This window comes from Anomaloglossus baeobatrachus, chromosome 5, assembly GCF_048569485.1.
Source record: "Anomaloglossus baeobatrachus isolate aAnoBae1 chromosome 5, aAnoBae1.hap1, whole genome shotgun sequence".
Taxonomy (NCBI): Eukaryota; Metazoa; Chordata; class Amphibia; order Anura; family Aromobatidae; genus Anomaloglossus; species Anomaloglossus baeobatrachus.
Genome location: NC_134357.1, coordinates 450,228,564 through 450,251,397, shown reverse-complemented (window position 1 = coordinate 450,251,397; position 22,834 = coordinate 450,228,564). Strand labels below are relative to the sequence as shown.

At 44.0% G+C, this 22,834-nt stretch overlaps 1 protein-coding gene across 1 annotated transcript; it reads left to right on the top strand.

The window, feature by feature from the left end:
- The first annotated feature begins 1,959 nt into the window (after positions 1-1,959).
- On the top strand, positions 1,960-21,026 carry CCM2L (CCM2 like scaffold protein). The gene is made up of 10 exons (XM_075350526.1): positions 1,960-2,178; positions 2,287-2,454; positions 2,654-2,737; positions 3,831-4,014; positions 4,923-5,530; positions 5,677-5,809; positions 8,816-8,879; positions 10,769-10,916; positions 11,354-11,492; positions 20,234-21,026. Exons 1-10 carry the CDS (start codon positions 2,149-2,151, stop codon positions 20,494-20,496), a joined length of 1,821 nt encoding a protein of 606 aa, XP_075206641.1. The 5' UTR covers positions 1,960-2,148; the 3' UTR covers positions 20,497-21,026.
- The last annotated feature ends 1,808 nt before the right edge of the window (positions 21,027-22,834 follow it).

Sequence of the window (22,834 nt, the reverse complement as noted above, 5' to 3'; positions counted from 1 at the left end):
ATTACAATGCGCAGTCCTGATGCTATTTAATATGGAGGTGCCAAGCAAGAATGTGCTGAGGCGTTCAACCATATGGCTGCACATGGGGGATCCAGGCCCGAAGAGGAGCATATGGCCGGCACCACATTGTATTCTGTGCTGTGATGCTGCACTAAACATCCATAGGAATGCGGCTTTATGGAAGATTTAAAGGGACTGAACAATATTTAAAAAAAAAAAACATGGTTACTTTTTTCAGACTAGTGCCACACCAGTCCATAGGTTGTGCCTGGTATTAAAGCTTAGCTCCAGGGAGGTTCATGAGCAATAATGTCACTTGATACCAGTTGCTCGGCTTGGCACTGGTTTTTAAAAGTAGTTGTGATTTTTAATACTGTACAACCATTTTACACTCGCAAAGTCATAAGTACTGATTTATATACTGAAGATGCAGTAGAGCCGGGATTGTCATTAGTGATCTGGTCAGCAGGTTTTTGCTACCTCATCTGAGAGCAGCATGGTGTAGGGAAAGAGACCCTGAATCCAACGATGTATCATATAGTTTACTGGGTGCAGCTGTTCTGACACAGAGTTTTTAGATTTAACATGTAGCAGAGCTGAGAGATTTGTCCTGCCCACACCAGGCTTTCCATATACAATGTCTATAGACAGTGAGGTGCTAATTACTGCACTGGGTATGTTGGACCACCAGGTAGGCTTGCCAATTTTTTTTTTTTTTTTTTTAATTGTTTCTAGACTGCTTATCATAAAAAATAATTTTTGACAGATACATTGGAAAATCATTATGATTATAAGTGAAACTTGCCTACAGACCATAATACTGATATAAAGAATTTAACTGCATTCTGTAATATACCAGCAGTGGGAGCCGGACCTCCTGGTATACGCAGGGTGGTAATCACTAGTGGTGTCACTAGCTCCACCTGTGGATCCGTCGGGGAAAGTCTTGTGAGCCGATGTCAGAGCCAGGAGATCACACAGTACCAGGGAGGAGGTGGAGTCAGAGTCAAGGGAAAGCCAGGTTAGAAGCCAAGAGGTATCGTTAAGGACCAGAGGAGAACTATACCAGAGTCAGTAACAAGCCGAGGTCGGGAGCCGGGAGAGCAGGTAGCTGTGGGCAAACACCGAGACGGAACAACAGAGGAGGGCCAGAAAGGGAGGACTGGAGTCAGGGAGGACGGACGCAGTCAGGAGGATGGGAGTCAGAGAAGACAGACACATTAAGGAGACCAGGCGTCAGAGAGGGCAGACAAGGTAGACGAGCAGGATCAGGCAAACTTACAGGGACCGGCGAACACACTGCAAAGCAGAACTATAACTGGCACCGATTCGAAGGAAATGGCACCATGGTAAGGCGCCGTGATCCTGGAACGAGGCAGAAAGGGATAGGCTCCTCCCACTGGCCACACTCTGGAAAACACCGACTGCCAGGACGAGCACCAATGACAACTCTACAACAGCAAAACAATAAACATGAATCGTGACACATTCACTGTAAACTAACATGATGATAACTACAGTCAAAATAATTTCTCTATATTTTTTCAGTTCCTAAAAAATTTAAGGCGTCCGTGATTTTTTTGGACAGAAAAAAAAGTTTCCTATTTGTACGGACTGTCCTGGAATTTCTGGACGGTTGGCAACCCAGCTACCAGGTGTGAGACAATGTAGTTAAACAACTATAATCTCCTGGTGCTAAAGCAAACATTGTAGGTAAACAACAACAGTTTCTCGACTTGATAAGAGAGGCAACCCTGACATCTGTGTTTTAACCCCTACAGCATGCTGTATTCAGATTTCATAGCAAAAACCTGCTGACAGATTCCCTTATAACTGCAGGTGAACCTACTGCATGTGGCTCACATACTGTTATGTGCTTCCACCTAGAGGCAGTCCAATGAATTGCATTGCACTTTTCCTGTCGATATCTGCCCTTATCACACTGGACAGAAGCAGGAACTGAGCTCTGTCCCTGAATCTGGTGGAGTTTCCTCTGTAGGAAAATAACAATGGAGAGGAAGAGGCAGACCCAGTTATACAGAGGAGACCACGGAGCTGGGATGCCATGAATACACATGAAGTCTCGTAGGACTCGGATATACCTGAAAAGTTTGGAATAACTGGTGGCGCCACCTGAAAGGCAGCAGCATGGAGCAACATACCAAGAAGGGAAAGAAGGTACCAAGTGTAACACCTCTGTATCTGTGTGGTCAGGTTCATCTGGGCCGTTGTATTATCAGAGGACCTGTACCCTTCACTAGTCCATCTCTGTCTCCCTAATGCCAGGCCCTGGTTTCGCCCATCAAACGATTGGTGTCACTTAAATCTGCCCGTCGGTCAGCAGTGAGGAACAGCAGCTACCGCCGACCCCTCCACTCTGTGCCTGTCATGCCCCCCGACTTCTTGTTGGATCCTCAAATTCTCCTGCATGATTATGTAGAGAAGGAAGTAAAGGTAAGAAGATGATGGTAAAGTAGAGAGGCAGGAGAGTGGTAGATACGCACTACAGCCCCCATGGTGCTCGTTTGTTAGGATACATATGGACCTCGAGAAGTGAGGATCCTCGCTGCTCTAGATCATTCAGGAAGTCCCAAATGGGGAGTAAGGTAAAAAAAAAATTAAATCTGTCTTACAGTAAATATCTTCTTCACAGTTCTTGGGTCATCTGACATGGGTGGTGGCATCTCTAAATCCTTCAAGTCGAGATGAAATCTTGCAGCTTCTGGATACAGCAAGGGTAAGAAAGCCCCTCATCATCAGTAAGAGCAAAAATGATTGGTCCATCCTGAGGCATGATGAAAGATTCAAAGACTTCATATTCTCTTTACCTTTAGTGTGGCTTGTTGTATGGGTATTACTTCATAGTTTATATTATAAGGCTGGACAAGACTATAATACTGACCCCTATGTACAAGAATATAACTACTATAATACTGCCCCTATGTACAAGAATATAAATACTATAATACTGCCTCCTATGTACAAGAATATAACTACTATAATACTACCTCCTATGTACAAGAATATAACTACTATAATACTGCATCTATGTACAAGAATATAACTACTATAATACTGCACCTATGTAAAAATATAACTACTATAATACTACCTCCTATGTACAAGAATATAACTACTATAATACTGCCCCTATGTACAAGAATAGAACTACTATAATTCTTTTCCCTCTGTACAAGAAAATAACTACTATAATACTGCCCCTATGTGTAAGAATATAACTACTATAATACTGCCCCTATGTGTAAGAATATAACTACTATAATACTGCCCCTATGTGTAAGAATATAACTACTATAATACTGCCCCTATGTACAAGAATATAACTACTATAATACTACCTCCTATGTACAAGAATATAACTACTATAATACTACCTCCTATGTACAAGAATATAACTACTATAATACTGCCCCTATGTATAAGAATATAACTACTATAATACTGCCCCCCTATGTACAAGAATATAACTACTATAATACTGCCCCCTATGTACAAGAATATAACTACTATAATACTGCTTCCTATGTACAAGAATATAACTACTATAATACTGCTTCCTATGTATAAGAATATAACTACTATAATACTACCCCTATGTACAAGAATATAACTACTATAATACTGCCCCTATGTACAAGAATATAACTACTATAATACTGCTTCCTATGTACAAGATTATAACTATTATAATCCTTCCGCCTACATACAAGAATATAACCAATTTCTCAATAAATTCATGATGATCTTTGTTACTGTATCTGTGGAATTTGGGGATTAATACTTGTTTTTTTTTTGTTTTTTTTTTGCAGCATCTCAAGGAGCTCCCTCTCCACTGCACCCCAGAGCAGGACAGTATCCTCAGTTTATCCGCTCGGAGCCTCTTACTGACTTGGAGAGACAATGAGGAGCTCATTCTACGGATTCCCACTCATGAGATTGCTGCAGCTTCTTATGTTAGAGATGATGCTCTTCATTTGCTGGTCCTCAAGACAGGTGTGACGAGCGGATTGTCTTTCGTACACTGAGTGATCTCATGTACGGTGAATGATATTACTTCTTGCATAAGGGTACGATTCCACTTGCGTATGATTTTCGCGAGTCTCACATCAGTATCACCCGACACTGCCGTACACTCTCCTGATATGAGCAGGTCGGCTGCATGTATTTCCATGTAGCTGAGGTGCTTGTGTCCAGAGAGTGTGTGGCCGTGCCAGGTGATACCGATGCGAGACTCGTGCAAATCATACACAAGTGGAACCATACCCTTAAGGGTACTTTACACGCTGCGACATCGCTAGCAATTGCTAGCGATGTCGAGCGCGATAGCACCCGCCCCCGTCGTACATTCGACATTTGGTGATCGCTGCCGTAGCGAACATTATCGCTACGGCAGCGTCACATGCACATACATGGTCAGCGACGTCGCTGGGACCGCCGAACAATCCCTCCCTCAAGGGGGAGGTGCGTTCGGCGTCATAGCAACATCACAGCGATGTCACTAAGCGGCCGGCCAATAGAAGCGGAGGGGCGGAGATGAGCGGAACGTAACATCCCGCCCACCTTCTTTCTTCCGCATTGCCGGTGGATGCAGGTAAGGAGATGTTCGTCGTTCCTGCGGTGTCACACACAGCGATGTGTGGTGCTGCAGGAACGACGAACAATATCGTATCGGCAGCAGCAACGACATTAAGGAAATGAGCGACGTGTCAATGATCATCGTTTTTGAACGATTTTGCGATCGTTGATCGTCGCTCATTGGTGTCACACGCTGCGATGTCGGTAACGGCGCCAGATGTGCGTCACTAACGACGTGACCCCGACGATATATTGTTACCGATGTCGCAGCGTGTAAAGTACCCTTTAGAGCTGAAGTTGTCTCAGTCTCATGGTCTTTCCTTTAGGTCTTGGATTAGATCCTGTTCCAGCCTCTGGTAGCTTGGAGAGAAAACCTCCAGTTGGAAAGGCCGATAGGACTCCAGGATCAGGTGGATCTGGTTCTAAGCAAATAGGTGGTGCTATGGAGAGACGCCATACTATCTGCAGCTTGGACTGGAAGATGGCCCACAAATCTTCAGATGGACGACCCAAAAATGGAGGAAGTTTGGAGAGAAGTGGGGAGAAGCAAGAGACTGGCAGCTGGGAGAAGAGTCGTAGAGGCCAGGCGTGCAATAATTGGGAGAGGAGAATGACGTTCAGTGGCAGCTGGGAGCGACGACAACCTTGTGGGGGCAGCTGGGAAAAAAGACAACCATGCGGGGGCAGCTGGGAAAGACGTCAGCCCTGTGGGGGCAGCTGGGAGAAAAAACAACCTTGTGGGGGAAGCTGGGAGAAACGACAAGCTTGTGGAGGAAGTTGGGAAAGACGACAACCTTCTGGGGGAAGCTGGGAGAGACGTCAGCCATGTGGGGGCAGCTGGGAGAGAAGACCAGGGGGACAGAATCCCTTGGATCCCAGGGAGCCAAGTCCAGATGCCTACTGCAACTTGATCATCTTGGCTGTAGAGAACAGGGTGAGTTGATGTTGAGTAGCTTTTCTTACCTTTCACAGATCTTACATTCACAATCTGTCATATACTCCAGTTGTAACCAAAGATGCATGCAATGACAGTTCCCATACTGTTCTGCAGATAGGTAACATTTCTGTACATTTTTACAGGATGCTGCTGAAGAATCCTGTGCACTCATCTGCCAAGTTTTCCAAATCATCTATGGTGATCACAGCATTGAATGTGTGGACCGTGCCGGCTATCATTATACATCCCCTCCAGAGAGGCCGTGGCTATCACGCTGTAAGATGAGGACCTAGGTGGGATGGTGGTGACAGTCCTGTGTGCCCTATGCCTCAATGAAGGCATATTAAAAAGCCGTGTCGAGGCAGGGTATTTTAGTGGCATAGGCAGATGAAGCCCATGCCCCCCCCCAAAAAAAACGCCCTGAAGCAAAGGAATGGGCTACAGAGTAAAGTAACAGGACTGCTAAGGCACCCCCTTTTGATGGGTCAGATAACAAGCTCTGACAACTACTTCCATTATTACATTATCACCAAAAACTACCAGCAAAAGTGAAAAAAGTGGTGTACTTTAGGGTGAGACTAACCCGGAAGGGTGATTTCAAAGTTATGGAATCACTCATTGCTTGCGAACGGTTTACACAATCCCAGTGACAAATGGCAATATTTATCCCTGACATCCTATATTTTAAATGTCAGACCCAAGGATAGTCATAGGAACTAATATAGCTCAACTATAAATGGTGTTCATGCAATACAATTGTGTATGGGGCTGTCTTGACATTGCAATTGATTGTTGTACTAAGCGTAATTCTTGTATTCATGTACTTATGTTGGTTCTGGAGATGAATTAATGTACTGATAATGGTTCTGGTGACGTATTCATGTATTTATGGTGGTTTTAGTGATGTATTTGTATTCTGATGGTGGTTCTAGGGACATGTTCTGTTATGGTTGTACGTCCAAATGAAACCAAAATCATAATCAATACATAAATAGAGCACCAGAGCCATCAGTAATACATGACTATGGCACCAGAACCATCCCCAGTAAATACGTCACTAGAACCACCATTAGTAGATGAATGCATCACTAGAACCATCATTAGTACATGAATCTATCACCAGAACCACCATAAATACATATAGTACATGAATACATCAGCAAAACCATCATAACTACTTGAATACAAGAATTACGCTTAGTACAATGATCAATTGCAATGCCAAGACAGCCACATATAATGTACAATTGTATTGCATGAACCTACAACCTTACAATTCCCAGTGTGTTCTTAACAATGTTAAGGAGATGCTGGGAGTTGTTGTAATCAGTCATTATAAGACGTAGTCAGAATCGCAAATAAACATTTAAATTCAGGTATCTTTTAGATGATCTCTTCTTTGATAGGAGTCGTCTATTTCCTCTCCATCTTTTCTAGAGGTCATGATTACTTTTCACATTCACAGCTCGTCTCTGCAGCACATCTCAACACAGTGTCCTTAAAAATATGAGTGTTATTAAAATGCCCTCTGAATACAAATTACCTGACCATAAAATGCCCTAAGTAAGAGTCCTATGGTATATGGCCTCCACACTGTATGCCTATTATCAGATGTACCCGCCACACCATCCGCCCTTATGAACCACAGCCTATAACATGGCTGTGCACTGTCTAGTTTTCCCTTACATTCTCAATATCTCCACACTGTCCCCGTATCCGACATGCTAGCCTCTCCATATTGTGTCCCCATTTCACACATCTTTCTCTCCATATCAATTCTGTGATCCCTCTTCACACTATGACCTCATACTGTCCACCACACTGCCCTCTCCAAACTATACTCCCTCATACTGACCCCTACACGGTATGATAGTCAACACAGCAACTCATATTGTATCAAATCCGGAACAGCCCTCCTCCATTATATAGTATGGGCCCACCAGAAGGTGGGGAGATTGGACGCAGGGTTCACATGATGGAACAGTGTCACCTGAGCCCCGTTCCAAGATTACCGACAGCGCTGGAACGGCGCCGGAATGGCGCCAGAAACGAGAGGCGAGTACAGGATCTTTTAACTGGGGAAAACAAGTGAAATCAGAAAGGGTTGTCGTAGTAGTGGACAACCCCTTTAATACTTTATTCAAAAGCCTTTGTTGGTGATGACAGCTTCAAGAAGCCTTCTGTATGGAGAAACTAGTCGCATGCATTGCTCAGGTGTGATTTTGGGCCATCCTTCCATACAAACACTCTTCAAATCATGAAGGTCTCATAGGCTTCTTCTGTGAACTCTGATCTTCACTTCGTTCCATACATTTTTTACTGGATTCAGGTCAGGTGATTGGCTGGGCCATTCTAGCAGCTTTGCTTTCTTTCTCTGAAACTAATTGAGAGTTAGACAGGGAGGGCTTCCTATACAGAAGAGTGGTGAGCTGGAACTTGTTTTTTGTTATTTTTAATTGAGAGTTACCTTGGTTGGCATTTTTGGGACCATTGTCTTGCTGAAATGTCCATTTTTGTTTCATGATCCTGGTAGATGGCAGCATATTTTTATCAATTATTTGTTAGAACATTTGTCCATTCATCCTTAAGTCACTTATCAAGTTTGCCAGTACCTTATGCTTATGTTCTTTCTGGAACCTTCAATAGTTTAGAAAGTCTTCTGTAACCAATGCCATAAGCATGTTTTGCAACAATAAGGTTGCAATGATCTTGAGACAGCTCACTGGTTTTACCCATCATAAGCTATTTTCTGTGTAGCACCTTGGTAATGAGACACCTTTATAGGCCATCAGTTGAAACAACTGATATTTTTCGGCTGGATTGTTTTCTAGATTTTATTATTTTTCTATATTTTATATTGATTTTATATATTTATTATTGATAGATTTTAGCTGATGTCTTGGTTTTCTATGGCTTTTTACACCTCTCTTCATGTGTTCAATATTTTTTCCCTGTGTTGTTTTTCATTATTACACATAACTATAAGTTACGGACATCTATGGTTTGTTTTCTTTGCCTATGTAGATTGGATGGATTGTTCCTGACATCTGGTGAGAAATTCATGTCAATAGCTCCTTTAGAAATATATTTACTTAGAAAATTGGTGACGTGTTCAACTTATTTCACCCGCTGTATATCTACAGCCCATTATACTAATATAAATGGACGCCTATATTCTGAAGACGTTTATGGTGGCTACAGGGCCTCTTTGATGGTAGATCCAGAACGGTTTGCCACCTATGACCTGGCTCCGGACAGTCTTTGATTCTGGTCTTTTTTCAGGTGACAGCTCACATACGGACGGGACATTTTCATATGATGCCGACTTCAGCTGCTGCAGCTCCTTGTAAGTCAATAAATACACCAAGAGGGATGGAGATATAGTCTTAAAGCAGAACTCCAGCATTGTGTTTTTTTTTGTCACCGCGGGAGTGGTGCATTTAATCTAAGGTCTCTGATCCTATTCTCTTACTCATACTCTGGTGTCTTCACCTTTTACCAACGCCCCTCCAGTCCCACAGCGCAATCTTGTGACTGTGACTTTTGACTGGCCAGAAGTTATGTCATAAGCTGCTTATGCAAATTTATGATAGCCAGAAAGAGGCTCTCATAGACTTGTATTGATTTGTGACATCTGGCGCACTCCACCAAATACTGGAGCTGCCGGCAGGCCACAAACTGCCTGAGACTGACAGGAGCGGCAGTGCTAGAAGATGAAGACGGCGGCAGGTGAGTATAACAGTAGGTTAATGAGACTAAGGGGTACTTTACACGTTGCGACATCGCTAGCATCGGCTAGCAATGCCAAGCGCGATAGCACCCGCCCCCGTCGTACATGCAATATGTGGTGATTGCTGCCATAGCGAACATTATCGCTACAGCAGCTTCACACGCACATACCTGTTCTGCGACGTCGCTGTGACCGCCGAACAATCCCTCCTTCAAGGGGGAGGTGCGTTCGGCGTCACCGGGACGTCACTAATCAGCCAGCCAATAGAAGCGGAGGGGCGGAGATGAGCGGGACACAACATCCCGCCCACCTTCTTCCTTCCACATTACTGGTGGACGCAGGTAAGGTGATGTTTGTCGCTCCTGCGGGTTTACACACAGCGATGTGTGCTGCCGCAGGAGCGACAAACAACATCGTACCTGCGGTCGACCCGACATTATGAAAATGAACGACGCTACACAGATCACCGATTTTCTACGCTTTTGCGATCGTTTATCGGCGCATCTAGGATTTACACATTGCGATGTCGGAGGTGCGTCACTAACGACGTGACCCCGACGATATTTCGGAAGCAATGTCGCAACGTGTAAAGCACCCCTAAGGCTCTGTTCACACTAGAAAAAGGATTTTTCTCAAGAAATTTCTTGAGAGTCAGAAAGATTAGCGCACTTGAGGTAAAAAACCGCACCAATAACGCACCGAAAAACACATGGTGTGTTTTTTCCGCAGGTTGGTCCCTGCAGTTTTTTTACCATTATATATGGCAAAAAACGCAGGTACCTGCAGAAAAGAAGTGACATGCTCTTTCTTTTTCTCAAGAAATTCTGCAGAAAGAATGTTCTTGAGAAAAAAACGCAGTGTGCGCACAGCTATTTTTTTTACCATAGGTTTTGCTGGGGAATGTCTGCAGAAAGGTTACAACCATTTTCTTAAGAAATTTCTGCCGCGAAAACGAAAAAAAAAAAAAATGTGGGTAAAAGCGCAGTGTATGAACAAGGCCTTAGATTAATAACACCATATTAATAGCACCACATGCCAATGGTGGAAAAAAAACAAACCCCGCTGGAGTGGTGCTTTTAATCTAAGGTCTCTGCCCCTATTCTTTTACTAGTACTCTGGTGTCTTCACCTTTTACCGACACCCCTCTGGTCCCACAGCGCCATCTTGTGGCTGTGACTTTTGACTGGCCAGAAGTTATGTCATAAGCTTTTAATGCAACTCTACAAGAGCCATAATGAGGCTCTCATAGACTTGTATTTATTTGTGACCTCCGGCACACTCCACCAAATACTGGAGCTGCCAGCAGGCCATAGACTGCCTGAGACCGACAGGAGTGGCGGTTATAGCAGATAAAGAGGGCTGCAGGTGAGTATAACAGTAGGGTAAAGAGACTTAGATTAATAGCACCACGCCAATGGTGGGAAAAAAAAATGCTGGAGTGGTACTTTAAAGGGGAACTCCAACAAAACTTCTTATAGTCCTCTATAACTTCTTCCTGTTCCCAGCAATGGTTCCCATGATACATTCGAGGTGCGCTACAGTGGAGAATCATCCCCTTCGTTCACCGTATCTGAGCAGAGCCTGGCATCTGGAGTCAGTGATGGCGACCAGAATGGCGTAGCCATGGAGCAGCTGCAGGACTACATGATAACTGTACGTAGCTGGGTATCTATGTCTGTGACTCTCCAGTTTCTGGGGAACTACAAAACTCAGCATGCTGTGGTCCCCATAGTTTGTGTATTGTATACTAACTGAGAAATAATAGTAGTTTTGGATCATGTATGACATCTATATCTCATGTTTATATACCAATCACACCCACAGCATCCAAATATATCTTGTCCTCCGATATCCCAATCCAAACACACAGTGATCCTCACCGGCTAATTATTCTTCTAATTTACCGGTATGTGAGTAGAGAACAGTATGTCTGATATAAAAGCTACATTTCCCACAGTGCAACACAGCGGAGTGCTCTGTATACGCCATGATCTAGCCTGGCGATGCGCGAAGTTATGCCATCTGGAACAGAATTTGGGATGCAGCTTTGGATGTGACTGGAGTGTAAGTTTAATATTTGCTTTATCTAGTTGAGGAACAAGCTGGCCCCCATGGAGATTTATCGGTTTGCCTGTCTGCTACGTGAATATCGTCTTGGGATGGATGTAAAGGAATATTGCAGAGAGCTGCTCCAATTGTATGGCGAAAATAGGAAATTTCTTCTACTAGGTAAGAACAGTGGGAAATCAGTGGTAAGAGCTCCTTGTGTTCGAATACAAAGACCCTGCATAGAAATACCATGTTCAAGACAGGGTCTTCTATTATTTTCTGACCCAGATTCACTAGGGCTTATATTTAGGGGATGTCTTATATTTTCCCATGAACAACAATCCACATTTATTCTTGAATAAACAAAAAACAACATTTCTTCAAATATAATCATTATATTCTGGAACATCAACATTTTGTGTTAATCCTAATACTGGTTCATATGCACATTCTCTTATCTGATCTGCTATTCTCATGGTGCAGACCCAGTCCTATAGTGTTGGGTACATACTATCTTTACAAAGGTGAAATTACCTGCTTAACTGCTAAGTTTCCTCCCAAAAGAAGCAGACACCCCCTAAAAGAATCGCACCTACCAGAACCTAAAAAATTAGAGTTGGCAAGTGAATGGACTCTCACATACAAATCTGCTTCGCTGTCAGATTCCCCTATGTTCTATAGCGGTTGGCTGCCTCTGGTTACTGGAAGTAGTATCACTTGCGCAGAATGATATTGGTAGCCGAACTGTTTGTGAGAGCTGCAGTGCAATGCAATTGGAACGACGAGAACCTGACAGTGATGTAGATCTCTATGTGAGAGCCTATCCAGCATCGGCACTTGCCAACTGTAATTTTATGGGGTCTGATGAGTGATTTTTTTTTTTTCGTGGAGGGGTCTGCTTTCTTTTGTGGGTATAATCTAAATATCTACTTGTTATATTGAGAAGAAGAACATAAAATGACATGTACCAGAATTATTTTCTAAAAATAACTCCCCTGAGAATTTATTGTTGAAATGCGCGTCGGGGGGTGCTGAACACACATTTTTAGTTAATTGGTATGTATTATGAAGAAGAAAAAAAAGGAATTCTCTTTGCAATAATCTTGTATAGGGTTATCTTGCCCAGTCTCCTTCTGACAGCAGTATAACAAGTATAATTTCTGCAGCATAGAACAAGATGTGTGTTTATGTTGCAGTGACCCTGCAATACCAAGGAACGGTATGCTAACTGTTATTGGCTACCTCATCTTTTGCACTGGAGACACTTTTTTTTTTTTTTCCAAAACGTTTTTTATTGATTTTTCAAATTTGTAAAAACATGACAAGTATCATTGCAAAAGAAGAACATTCGTCTGACAAAATGTGACATAGAGGTGGGTGATACCCCAATTTGGAGTTCCATGTTGCTGTTCGATTTAAGATAGTATACAGTAACATTAAACCAAAACATAGGTAATGAAATATAATATAACATATGCAATACAATTCGTTAAATCTCTGTGTCGTCCCTGAATGATTTCAATTTTGCTAGCGTGTCTTGGTATTCCCAACCGTCTCGTCTCCCCCTCCCGCCAGAGCCCCCTCCTAGGTGATTCTCAGTTTACCCAGGCTGTCCTGGATATCGCTCAGGATATACCACTCCGAGTGAACAAAAGGTGCCATCAGGTTAATTATTTCTCCCTGTGTGAATTGGCTTTCAATAAAATGTCTCCATCTCACAAAAAACTTGGCTGTCAACCCATCTTTATCCCTCTCCGCTTCTAGTTTTTCCCACTTCAGAAGGTTGTGTAGTTCGCCCACAACCTCCTTTATGGATGGGCCCTCCCTTTGAATCCAGTGTTTTAAGATGCAACGCTTAGCTATCATGGCTATGTCATGCGTTATTGCGTATTTCCTCTTTTCCTGCGTGCTCGGTCCTCCTCCTACTCCTCCCTCAAAGGAGTGGAAAATCCACACCATTAAGTCTAGTTTGCTGAAAATTCCCCATGTTGACTGGGCAAATAGTCTGACTTGGTTCCAGAACCTAGCGATTGTCTCACATTCCCATAGCCCATGCAGCATATCCGTTTTTTCTTTTTGACACTTAGGACACCACCTATCCCTACCTGGTATGTTGAAACCTATAATGGCCCTATGTAGAATTCTGAATTGAGTGTCTCTCCATCTCTCATTGGTAATGTGTTTCCGCACTTGTACCCATCCTCTCAGTATATCATCCACCACTTCTTCCCTTCCCAATTGTTTCCCCCACGCTTTTAAAGTCCGACTATCCTCCCGAGAGATAAGCACCCCCCTTAGCGATCGATAAATTTTAGAGACATTTATACTTGTTACATCACATTCCAGTAACTCATCAATCGAACTTCTGTTCAGCTCTCTTCCAACCACACCCAGGTCTCCTATTATTCCATGTTTCAATTGTTCATACTGGATGACATGTGAGCTATTAAGGTTGTACTTATCCAGCACTTCCCGACCTGTCATCCACCTCCTGTCCTCCACATTCATAACATCTATCATTCTCCTGACTCCCCTCTCTTTCCATCTAGTAAATAGCTTGTTTTCTCGTCCCAGGGGAAAATTTGGGAATGCCCAGGGGTTCAAGTACTTGGACACTTTCCATGAGAGCCCCAGTTTTTTCCTTACCGACTTCCATGTTAGCATGGTGTCTCGGAATATAATTGAGTTCCTTATGTGCCCTTCAACCCTGGATAGTGGGGAGTGCAGAATGGACGTCAGATCCCACGGTGACGCATATTTAGTTTCCATCGCATGATCTGAGTGCCTACTCGTTCCTCTCACCCAATCAATTACATGCCTCATGATACATACAAGATTATACCCTTGGACATCTGGAAAGTTTAGACCTCCCTCCTCTGCTGACTTCATCAGCGTACGCAGCTTTATTCTGGGTTTCCTTCCCCTCCACAGAAATTCTGTATACGCGGAGTTGAGCTTATTCACATCCTTTAGTTTTAGCAATAGCGGGATTGTCTGGAAGGGATACAGCAGCCTAGGAAAGCTCATCATTTTTATCAGGTGACATCTTGCCAGTAATGGAAGTGGCAGACCTTTCCATCCCTTTAATTGAACTATAATTTTCCTGATTAGCGGTCCATAATTCAAGTTATAGATTGTTTCCACCGATCTTCCTATATGCACTCCCAGGTATTTAATTGAAGATTGTGCTATAGGAATTCCACATAGACAGCCATCCCTTATTTGTCCCCCCATTGTCCCATGATGCCCCTTTAGGAACATGATCTCGCATTTTTTTTTGTTCAGTTTGAAACCGGAGAATGAGCCAAATTTTTCAATCAAGGCAAGAGTCTGTGGCAAATCCGCACCGGGGTCCCCCATATAAAGTATGATGTCATCAGCAAAAAGCGCTGTCTTTACTTCTGAACCCCTTATCTTGATTCCTTTAAAGCTATTTTGTCCCTGTAGTATTCTTGACAACGGCTCGATTGCCAGGTTGAATAAAAGAGGAGATAATGGGCAGCCCTGTCTTGTTCCCTTCATCAAAGGGAACACGTCTGATAGAAAGCCCGGAGTGTGAACCCTAGCTCCCGAGTTGGCATAAAGGTTTCTAATGTAAAGTCTCATCTTGCCTACAATCCCTATGGCCTCCATTACCCTGTCTAACCACCCCCAATTTACATTATCAAACGCTTTTTCTGCGTCAAGTGTAACTAGGGCAGGTCTAGCCCCTCCCTCAGTGAGACCCAGTCTAACCGCGTCTACCACTAGAATTGTCTTTCGGATATTGGTAACGGCATTTCTCCCCTTAATAAACCCCACCTGGTGATTCGTAATGATCCTAGGTAAGATCTCGGCCAGTCTATTAGCCATGATCTTGGACATAATTTTTAAATCCTGATTTATGAGCGATATAGGTCTATAACTAGAGGGATCATCCAGGTCCTTGGTTCCCTTGGGGAGTAATTTAATATATGCTATGTTGGAATTTTTGGGTATTTCCGCCCCTCCCAGGAAAGCATTAAAGACTGAGGTTAGATCCGGCGAGATCAGATCCTTCAGAGCCTTATAGAATTCACTATTGAAACCGTCAGGTCCCGGTGCCTTGTTGGTGTTAAGCTCCCCAATTGTTCTCGTCACCTCCTCTACTGTGATATCTGCGTTTAAGGCACTCAAATCTTCTTCCGTCAAGCTAGGCATTTGGGCTTGTCTTAGCCACTCTGCCTCATCAGTCATGTCGTTATTCCCTGACCCATATAGTTTTCTATAGTAATCTCCCAACAGTTTATTAATGTCCTTAGGATCCGTAGTCACCTCTCCCCCCTTTGTTTTCAGTTTAGAGATCACTGTCATCTTTCTGCTGCCCCTTGCCAGATTGGCCAACATCCTTCCCGCCTTGTTGCCAAACCTATGTAAGTCAACCTCCTTGTGCGACCAGAATAGTTGTTCCTTTTTTTTGGCCCATTCGTCAAATCCCTCTTTTGCCTCCAACCATCTGCCTTTTGTCATGGGAGATCTATTTGTCACATAATTTGTATATGCTACCCGTACTGCTTCACTATGGAAATTATAATTCTCATTGGTTTTCCGTTTGATCATGGCTGCGTACCCCACCAGACGGCCCCTTAGGACCGCTTTTGCCGTTTCCCAAAATATCACTGGGGACTCTCTATGTTCCTTATTGTCCTCTGCGAATTCTCCCCACCACTCCTGTAGCACCTTGTGGAAATTATCTTGCCTGAGAAGGAACGATGGGAATCTCCATATGATATCTGTACCTCTCCTGAATTTCTCTCTAATGCCCAATCTCACCGGACTATGATCAGAGATCACCATATTCTCTATCACACAATCTTGCGTTCCACTCAGTAAGTCTTGCGAGATCCAGAACTGATCAATACGTGACCAGCTATCATGAGGGTGAGAGAAGTGTGTATACTCTCTGTCATGTGGGTGAGTTAGTCTCCAGATGTCTTTCAGTCCTACGTCTTCTAATGTTACATCCCTATTGTCTAAACTCCTGCCCACATTAGCTGTCCCCTCCTCGCCCCTCCTCCTATCTTCAGCTGAGTCTGGGACAGTGTTAAAATCGCCTCCCACTATAATGTTAGCCTCCCCATCTGCTAATATGGTGGCCTTTATGTCATCATGGAATGTGATTTGTTGTGAATTTGGGCCACAGACATTATAAATACTGAGTTTACCCGCTGGACTAACGATTGTTAAGTGCTGCCACCTTCCATGGTCGTCTGCCTCATGTGCCACTACCTCATGACTGAATTGTTTATTTATTAGAATCATAGTGCCCGCTTTTCTACCTTGTGCCGCTGCCCCGTAAACGGTGCCCACCCAATGTTTCTTCATGCGGAAAAAGTCCTCCCCCCCCAAGTGGGTTTCCTGTAATAAGGCAATGTCTGTCTTTAGTCTTTTCAGATGTCTCAATATCATTGCTCGTTTGTTAGGTGATCTCAGCCCTTTAACATTCCACGTAGTTATCTGTATCATGTTAACCTGTGTATTCTGCTTTTACTACTCCCTCCCCTATGGGCCCCTGCATCAAGGAAGACGAGATGTTCGACACTAGAATCACAGTTGGTACCACAAAATCGACACTCCCTTTCCCCACCTTGCAAATATAACAAATACAACAAAAAGCATGTAACTGTAAAACATATTTTCCCTTCCGAGAAATCCACGGCGTTTCCCGCCACGTTGGTGAGCTCCCCTATTCCTAGCCAAAATATGTAGCTCCCTAATCACCCCCCAAAAAATATATGTTCTATCCCCGGACTAACTTGAATAAGCCTTTGAAAATTATGCAAAAATTAGCACAGTATGTCAAAACCTCAGCAAGATTCTCCAGTCCTACTTATCTCTGACTCCAGGTAGCCATCAGTCCGCCCAGAACAGGCCCACTTCATTTGAATTTGGATGATGTTCCTGGACAAAGGAGAAAAAGAAAAAAAGACCAAGGGGAGAGAAGATGGAGAAAGAAAGAAGAAGAACAAAAAAAAAAAAAAAAAAGAGGGGGGGGGGAAGAGGACCCAGACTTTGGGATGTTTTCCTCTCTTTTCTCCCTTCCCCCTCCTCCTCTCACCTCCCCAACCCTCTCTCCGTAATGCATCCTCCTCAACGCCTCTCCCTGTTTGGGAAGAGAGAAAAAAAAAAAAAAAAAAAAAAAAAAAAAACAGGCAAAAAAAGGAAAAACAATGAGCGAGTTCCAGTTCAGGTATCATGGTTTCTCTCCAAGGGTTGGTTCCTGTGTTCCAGGCGAGAATTATGCTGTCGACCCGGGCTTGGCCTCCTTTCCTCCCTGGTCTCGACTTGCTTTTGTCCCCCAAGACGTCCCACATCTCTTCCTGAGCTTGTGGGGGATCCTCTTCTATTATTCCCTTCTCCACTAGCTCCTTTTTCTTGCCTTTCTGACCTAGTCTTGTTGAGCTCTGCCATGAGAATGTTTTCTGCTTCTTTGTAGTCCTTGTAGTATACAAACGAGCCATTGGGGTTTCTAACTTTCAGTGTAGCAGGGTATAATAGCTGGCACTTTACTTTTTTGTTGTACAGAAATGAGCAAATTTTGGTAAATTCTTTTCTCCTTCTGGATACTTCCGCTGAATAATCCCCAAAAATTAGCAGTCTGTTGCCTTGATATTGTAGTGGACGCTTTCGTTCTCTAAAGGCCCTCAATATTTCCTCCTTATGCTTATAATCAAGGTACTTGACAATCACCTGTCTGGCTCTTATCGGGGTATTCTTGTTTGAGTTTTGGCCCTCTCCCTTATTCGCCTCCTGGTGTCTCAGTGGACCCACTCTGGGCTCTTTCAACTCTGAATTTCGCCTTTATGCCCAGGGCCTGCGGTAGCTCCAACTCGCATATATTATCCAACTGTCCAATCGATACAGACTCTGGCAACCCGACTATACGTAAGTTGTTTCGTCTTGATCTGTTTTCCAAATCGTCCGCTTTATCCTTCAAGTATTCATTAGATTTTGCTAGAGCTGCTATTTGTGCTTGCATAGCCAGTATTGTCTCCTCGGAGTCAGATATTCTCTGCTCTGATTCTGCCAGTCTAGAGGCATGGGCATTTATCTGTTTTTGCATATTAGCTAATGATGTTTGTATGGCTGCCTCAATAGCCACTTTAACCTCTTTTGACAAGTGTGATGTCACTTCTTCAGCCAGTTTTTTATAGTCCACATTAAGCTTTTGTGTGTACTTGTCTTGGCCTGCAGGTGGTGCTGTTTTCTTAGTTCTCTTTGTCTGGACTGGGCCACCACCTCCATCCCCCAATAGCTTGCAGGCTTGTGATGTTGGTGTAGTAGGCTGCTTTTTGTTTCCTTTGGAAGGGGTACTATGAATTCTTGCATTTGACTTCCTGTGAGTCTGAGTGGGATTAATCTCCCTGTGCTGTTTGTCAGTTTCATCCTCCAACACTGCTGTGTCTCTGAGCTGCCCTGCTTTGTCTGCATCTTCTCTCCCCTCTGCCTCCATATCTCCTTCATCCTCCCATTGCGATCCACCATCATCAGTCCCCTGCATCCACCTCTCTCCTGCTGTGTCCTCCTGTGACTCCTCGCTCATATCTTCCTTATCTCCTGTCTCCTCGCTCATATCTCCCTTATCTCTCCCCTTCCAGCTCTGTGTTTGCTTTTCTGTGTCTCTCACCATGCGTTCAGGCTCCTCCCCCATCAGGCTCGGCGCCATTATCTTATCTTCTCCTCTGTCCATATCAAAGCTTCTCCAGGCTGATTCACCGCTCCCAGAGCTTCTCAGGAGGTACCGTTCCATAGCTGTCTGCTTTAGGTAACCTCCTGTGCTGCTCTCTGTTTGGTGGCTCGTCCGGGGGGTCTGTTTTTAGTCGGTTTCTGTGAGGGGTGGCAGGAGCTTCTCCCCTAAGCTGCCACCTCAGCCAGGACAGGAACAGGAAGTCTGGAGACACTTTTTACATGGTTTTTATTGCTGCATTGTCTAGCATTAAATATTTTTAATACAATTTGAAAAGTTTTTTAGAAAATAATTCTGTTGGATGTCATTTTAATCTTCTTGGTATCAATTTAACAATAGATATTTAGGTTATACTTGGCTATGCATTGTCATTCACAATTATGAGATTTTTTTCTATTAAATTTCTTTTGGGGTGTCTGCTTTCTTTGATGAAGAGTCCTGCTGTGTTCTTTAACTTTTTTAGTTGTTTGAACACTTCCTTATGAAACCGCAACTAGGGTTTCTTTTTGGAGTATGGCTTACATTTTAAGCATACCCAAAAATCCCCCAAAATCCTACTAGAGCTTATATTCAGGGTAGGTCTTATTTTCGAGGAAACATTAAAGAGTTGTCCACTACTTTGATATTGATGGCCTATCCTTAGGATAGATCATCAATGTCTAATTGCCCGGGGTTCAACACGCCACATCCCCATCGATCAGCTGTTCTCGGTCCCGGCGATGGCGGCCGGAAATGCTCTGTTCCAGCGCTGCTCCGTCTTCTGATAGCGGCTGCTGCTGGGTACTGCACATCTGCCTCCTATTGATTAGAATGGGAGGTGGATGTGCAGTACCAGGCCGCTATCAGAAGATGAGCAGCTTCAGAACTGAGGATTTTTGGCTGCCTGCTCCCGCCGTTGGGACAGAGAACAGCTGATCGGTAGCGGTGCTGGATGTCTGACCCGACATTAGACATCTTAAGGAGTGGCCAACAATGTAAAACTAGTGGACAACCTCTTTAAATTTATGTCTGACTGCTGCTACCACTAGGGGGAGCTCACTTCATAGAGCTCAATTTAAAGTTGTATACAGCTCCTTCTAGTGGTGACTGCAGACAATCAGAATTTCACAGTATGTCTTTGTAGAGAATTTGGAACTTTGGAGAAGAAAAACAATATAGCTTATTCCCTTATGAAATACTTTGACATGCCAGGATTGTTCTTTTTTTTCTTTGTCAGGACTGAGGCCATTTATCCCTGACATGGACATTGGCTACTTCGAAGGATTCCTAGAGAGCATTGGAATTCGTGATGGAGGAATTCTGACTGACAGTTTTGGAAGGATCAAACGCAGCATGAGTAATACGTCAGCCTCCGCCGTGCGCAACTACGACAGCTGCTCCCCAGGGTCCAACCGCTTCAACCGCATGATCACAGACATCACGCACAATATAGAAGCTTTGGCAAGGGACGAGGATTCTGAGGATGATGACTTCCTGTGACAATTCAACAGTCTCCATAGAGGGACAAATTGCATTTAAAGGCCCATTTCGGGCCATGTATTTGAAGGACACTGGTGGAGCTTTCTACCTGGAGTTGGTTAAATATTTTCTAAAAATGGCACCACTGAGCTGAGTTGCAATTCCGCACACAGGCCTCATAGGCGCCAATAAAATCTGCCTTTGTTTTATAGTCTTTTAGTAGCATTCCTTTTTTAACCTTTCAAATATGATTTTTATTTAAAAACTAGCTGTAGTACCCGTGTTACCTGGGAATAACTAAGTGTCTGTCTCTCTGTCTTCCTCTTTCTCTCTCTATCCGTCTCTCTGGCTGTCTCTCTCTATCAGTCTCACTCTCTCGGTCTTCCTCTGTGTCTGTCTCCCTCTCTCTATATATATCTCGCTCTGTCTCTCTCTATATATATCTCTCTGTCTGCCTCTCTTTCTCTGCCTGTCCCTCGTTTTCTGTCTCTCTATGTCTGCCTCAGTCTGTCTCCATGTTTCTCTCTGTCTCTTCACTGAAATCATATTAACTGACACATATAGCAACCAATCAGAGCTCCTATTAATGGCCTGTAACTCTCAGCTCCATTGACTTTAAAGGGAACCTGTTAGGTGCAATATGCACTCAAAACCACGAGCAGTTCTGGGTGTATATTGCTAATCCCTGCCTAACTGTCCCTGTATACACTAGCATAGATAAATAGATCTTTAGAAAGTGTTTCTAAAGATCTTATATCGTATGCTAATGAGCGAGGGGACTAGTCCCAAGGGTGTTTCTCCCCTTGCTAGTTGGCATGAGAATGATCTCACTCACATCTCCACTGCCATCGCCGCCCGATGCTGGATTTCGGTTCAGTGCGCATAATCCCGGGGTTTCGGCCATGTGCACCATGAAGCCAGGTATACGTGTCCCAGCTTCAACTGAAGTAGTGTGCATCACCGAAACTCCGGGATCACACAATGTTAAAATTATTATTGTGCATTAACTTTATTAAGATTTGTATATGAAATGCCAGTAAATTCTGTAATAGTGTTTGGCATAACACATTAAAATAATGCACCAATGAATTGCAGGGTGGGGAAGAAATACTAAATTTTAGTGACCCATATTATTGACAATACAATTATGAGAACCTGCAGCTGTGGATTGCTCCGGTGATAAACTTTGGTTCCTAACTACAGACATGTGGGTCTACAAGGCCTTGTATGATCTGTGCCCTCTGTATTAGATACCAGCTTTCCCATAAGCCCTTGTCAGATGTAGCAGAGGGAGTGCACATTGCATATAGGTGCTCTCATTTAGGTATCACCGAATGCGACTCTTTGTTCGTCTGGAAGCTACACATACAAACCTCTGAAGGGGAAAACTTGTTAAGGCCTAAAACACACTTCCGCAAAAAAAACGTCCATGTAACACGGTCCGTTTTTCGGGTCCGTGTTCCGTTTTTTTGGGGCGTTTCTCCGGTACGTATGGCATCCGTGTGATGGCGTATGCGAGCCGTGTGTACGTGTAAAATGTCCGTGTTTGTGTGTAAAATGCCAGTGTATGTGTACGTGGAATGTCCGTGTGGAATGTCCGTTTGTGTGTTGCACAATGTCGTTGATACATGTCGGCTGACAGCAGACAGAGTTGCGCGATGAGAATGAACTTGGGTGAACTTCACCCGACTTCATTGTCATGCCGCGGCTCTGTCTGTGTGCCGCGTACTGATTAGCGGTCACCTGTGAAGGATTCACCAGTAACCGCTAATCCCCCAAGTGACAGAAGTGAGCGGCCCTCTCTCATACTCACCGCTCCCCGATCACCAGCGCGGCGAGGAACAGCTGTGCAGAGAATACGCGGCAACAATTACTTTGAATATGCCGGCCGCTCATTAATCAATCTCGTATTCCCTGCTTTCCCCGCCCACAGGCGCCTGTGATTGGTTGCAGTCAGACACGCCCCCCACGCTGAGTGACAGCTGTCTCACTGCACCCAATCACAGCAGCTGGTGGGCGTGTCTATAATGTGCAGTAAAATAAATAATTAAAAAACCGGCGTGCGGTCCCCCCCAATTTTAATACCAGCCAGATAAAGCCATACGGCTGAAGGCTGGTATTCTCAGGATGGGGAGCCCCACGTTATGGGGAGCCCCCCAGCCTAACAATATCAGTCAGCAGCCGCCCAGAATTGCCGCATACATTATATGCGACAGTTCTGGGACTGTACCCGGCTCTTCCCGATTTGCCCTGGTGCGTTGGCAAATCGGGGTAATAAGGAGTTATTGGAAGCCCATAGGTGCCAATAAGTCCTAGATTAATCATGTCAGGCATCTCCCCGAGATGCCTTCCATGATTA

Bases quoted from the DNA above. Each gene is read 5' to 3' on its own strand.
- CCM2L (XM_075350526.1), top strand. From the start codon at position 2,149: ATGGAGCAACATACCAAGAAGGGAAAGAAG. The intron at 10,917-11,353 runs GTACGTAGCTGG...TGCTTTATCTAG, and splicing joins TGCAGGACTACATGATAACT to TTGAGGAACAAGCTGGCCCC. The intron at 11,493-20,233 runs GTAAGAACAGTG...TTTCTTTGTCAG, and splicing joins TAGGAAATTTCTTCTACTAG to GACTGAGGCCATTTATCCCT.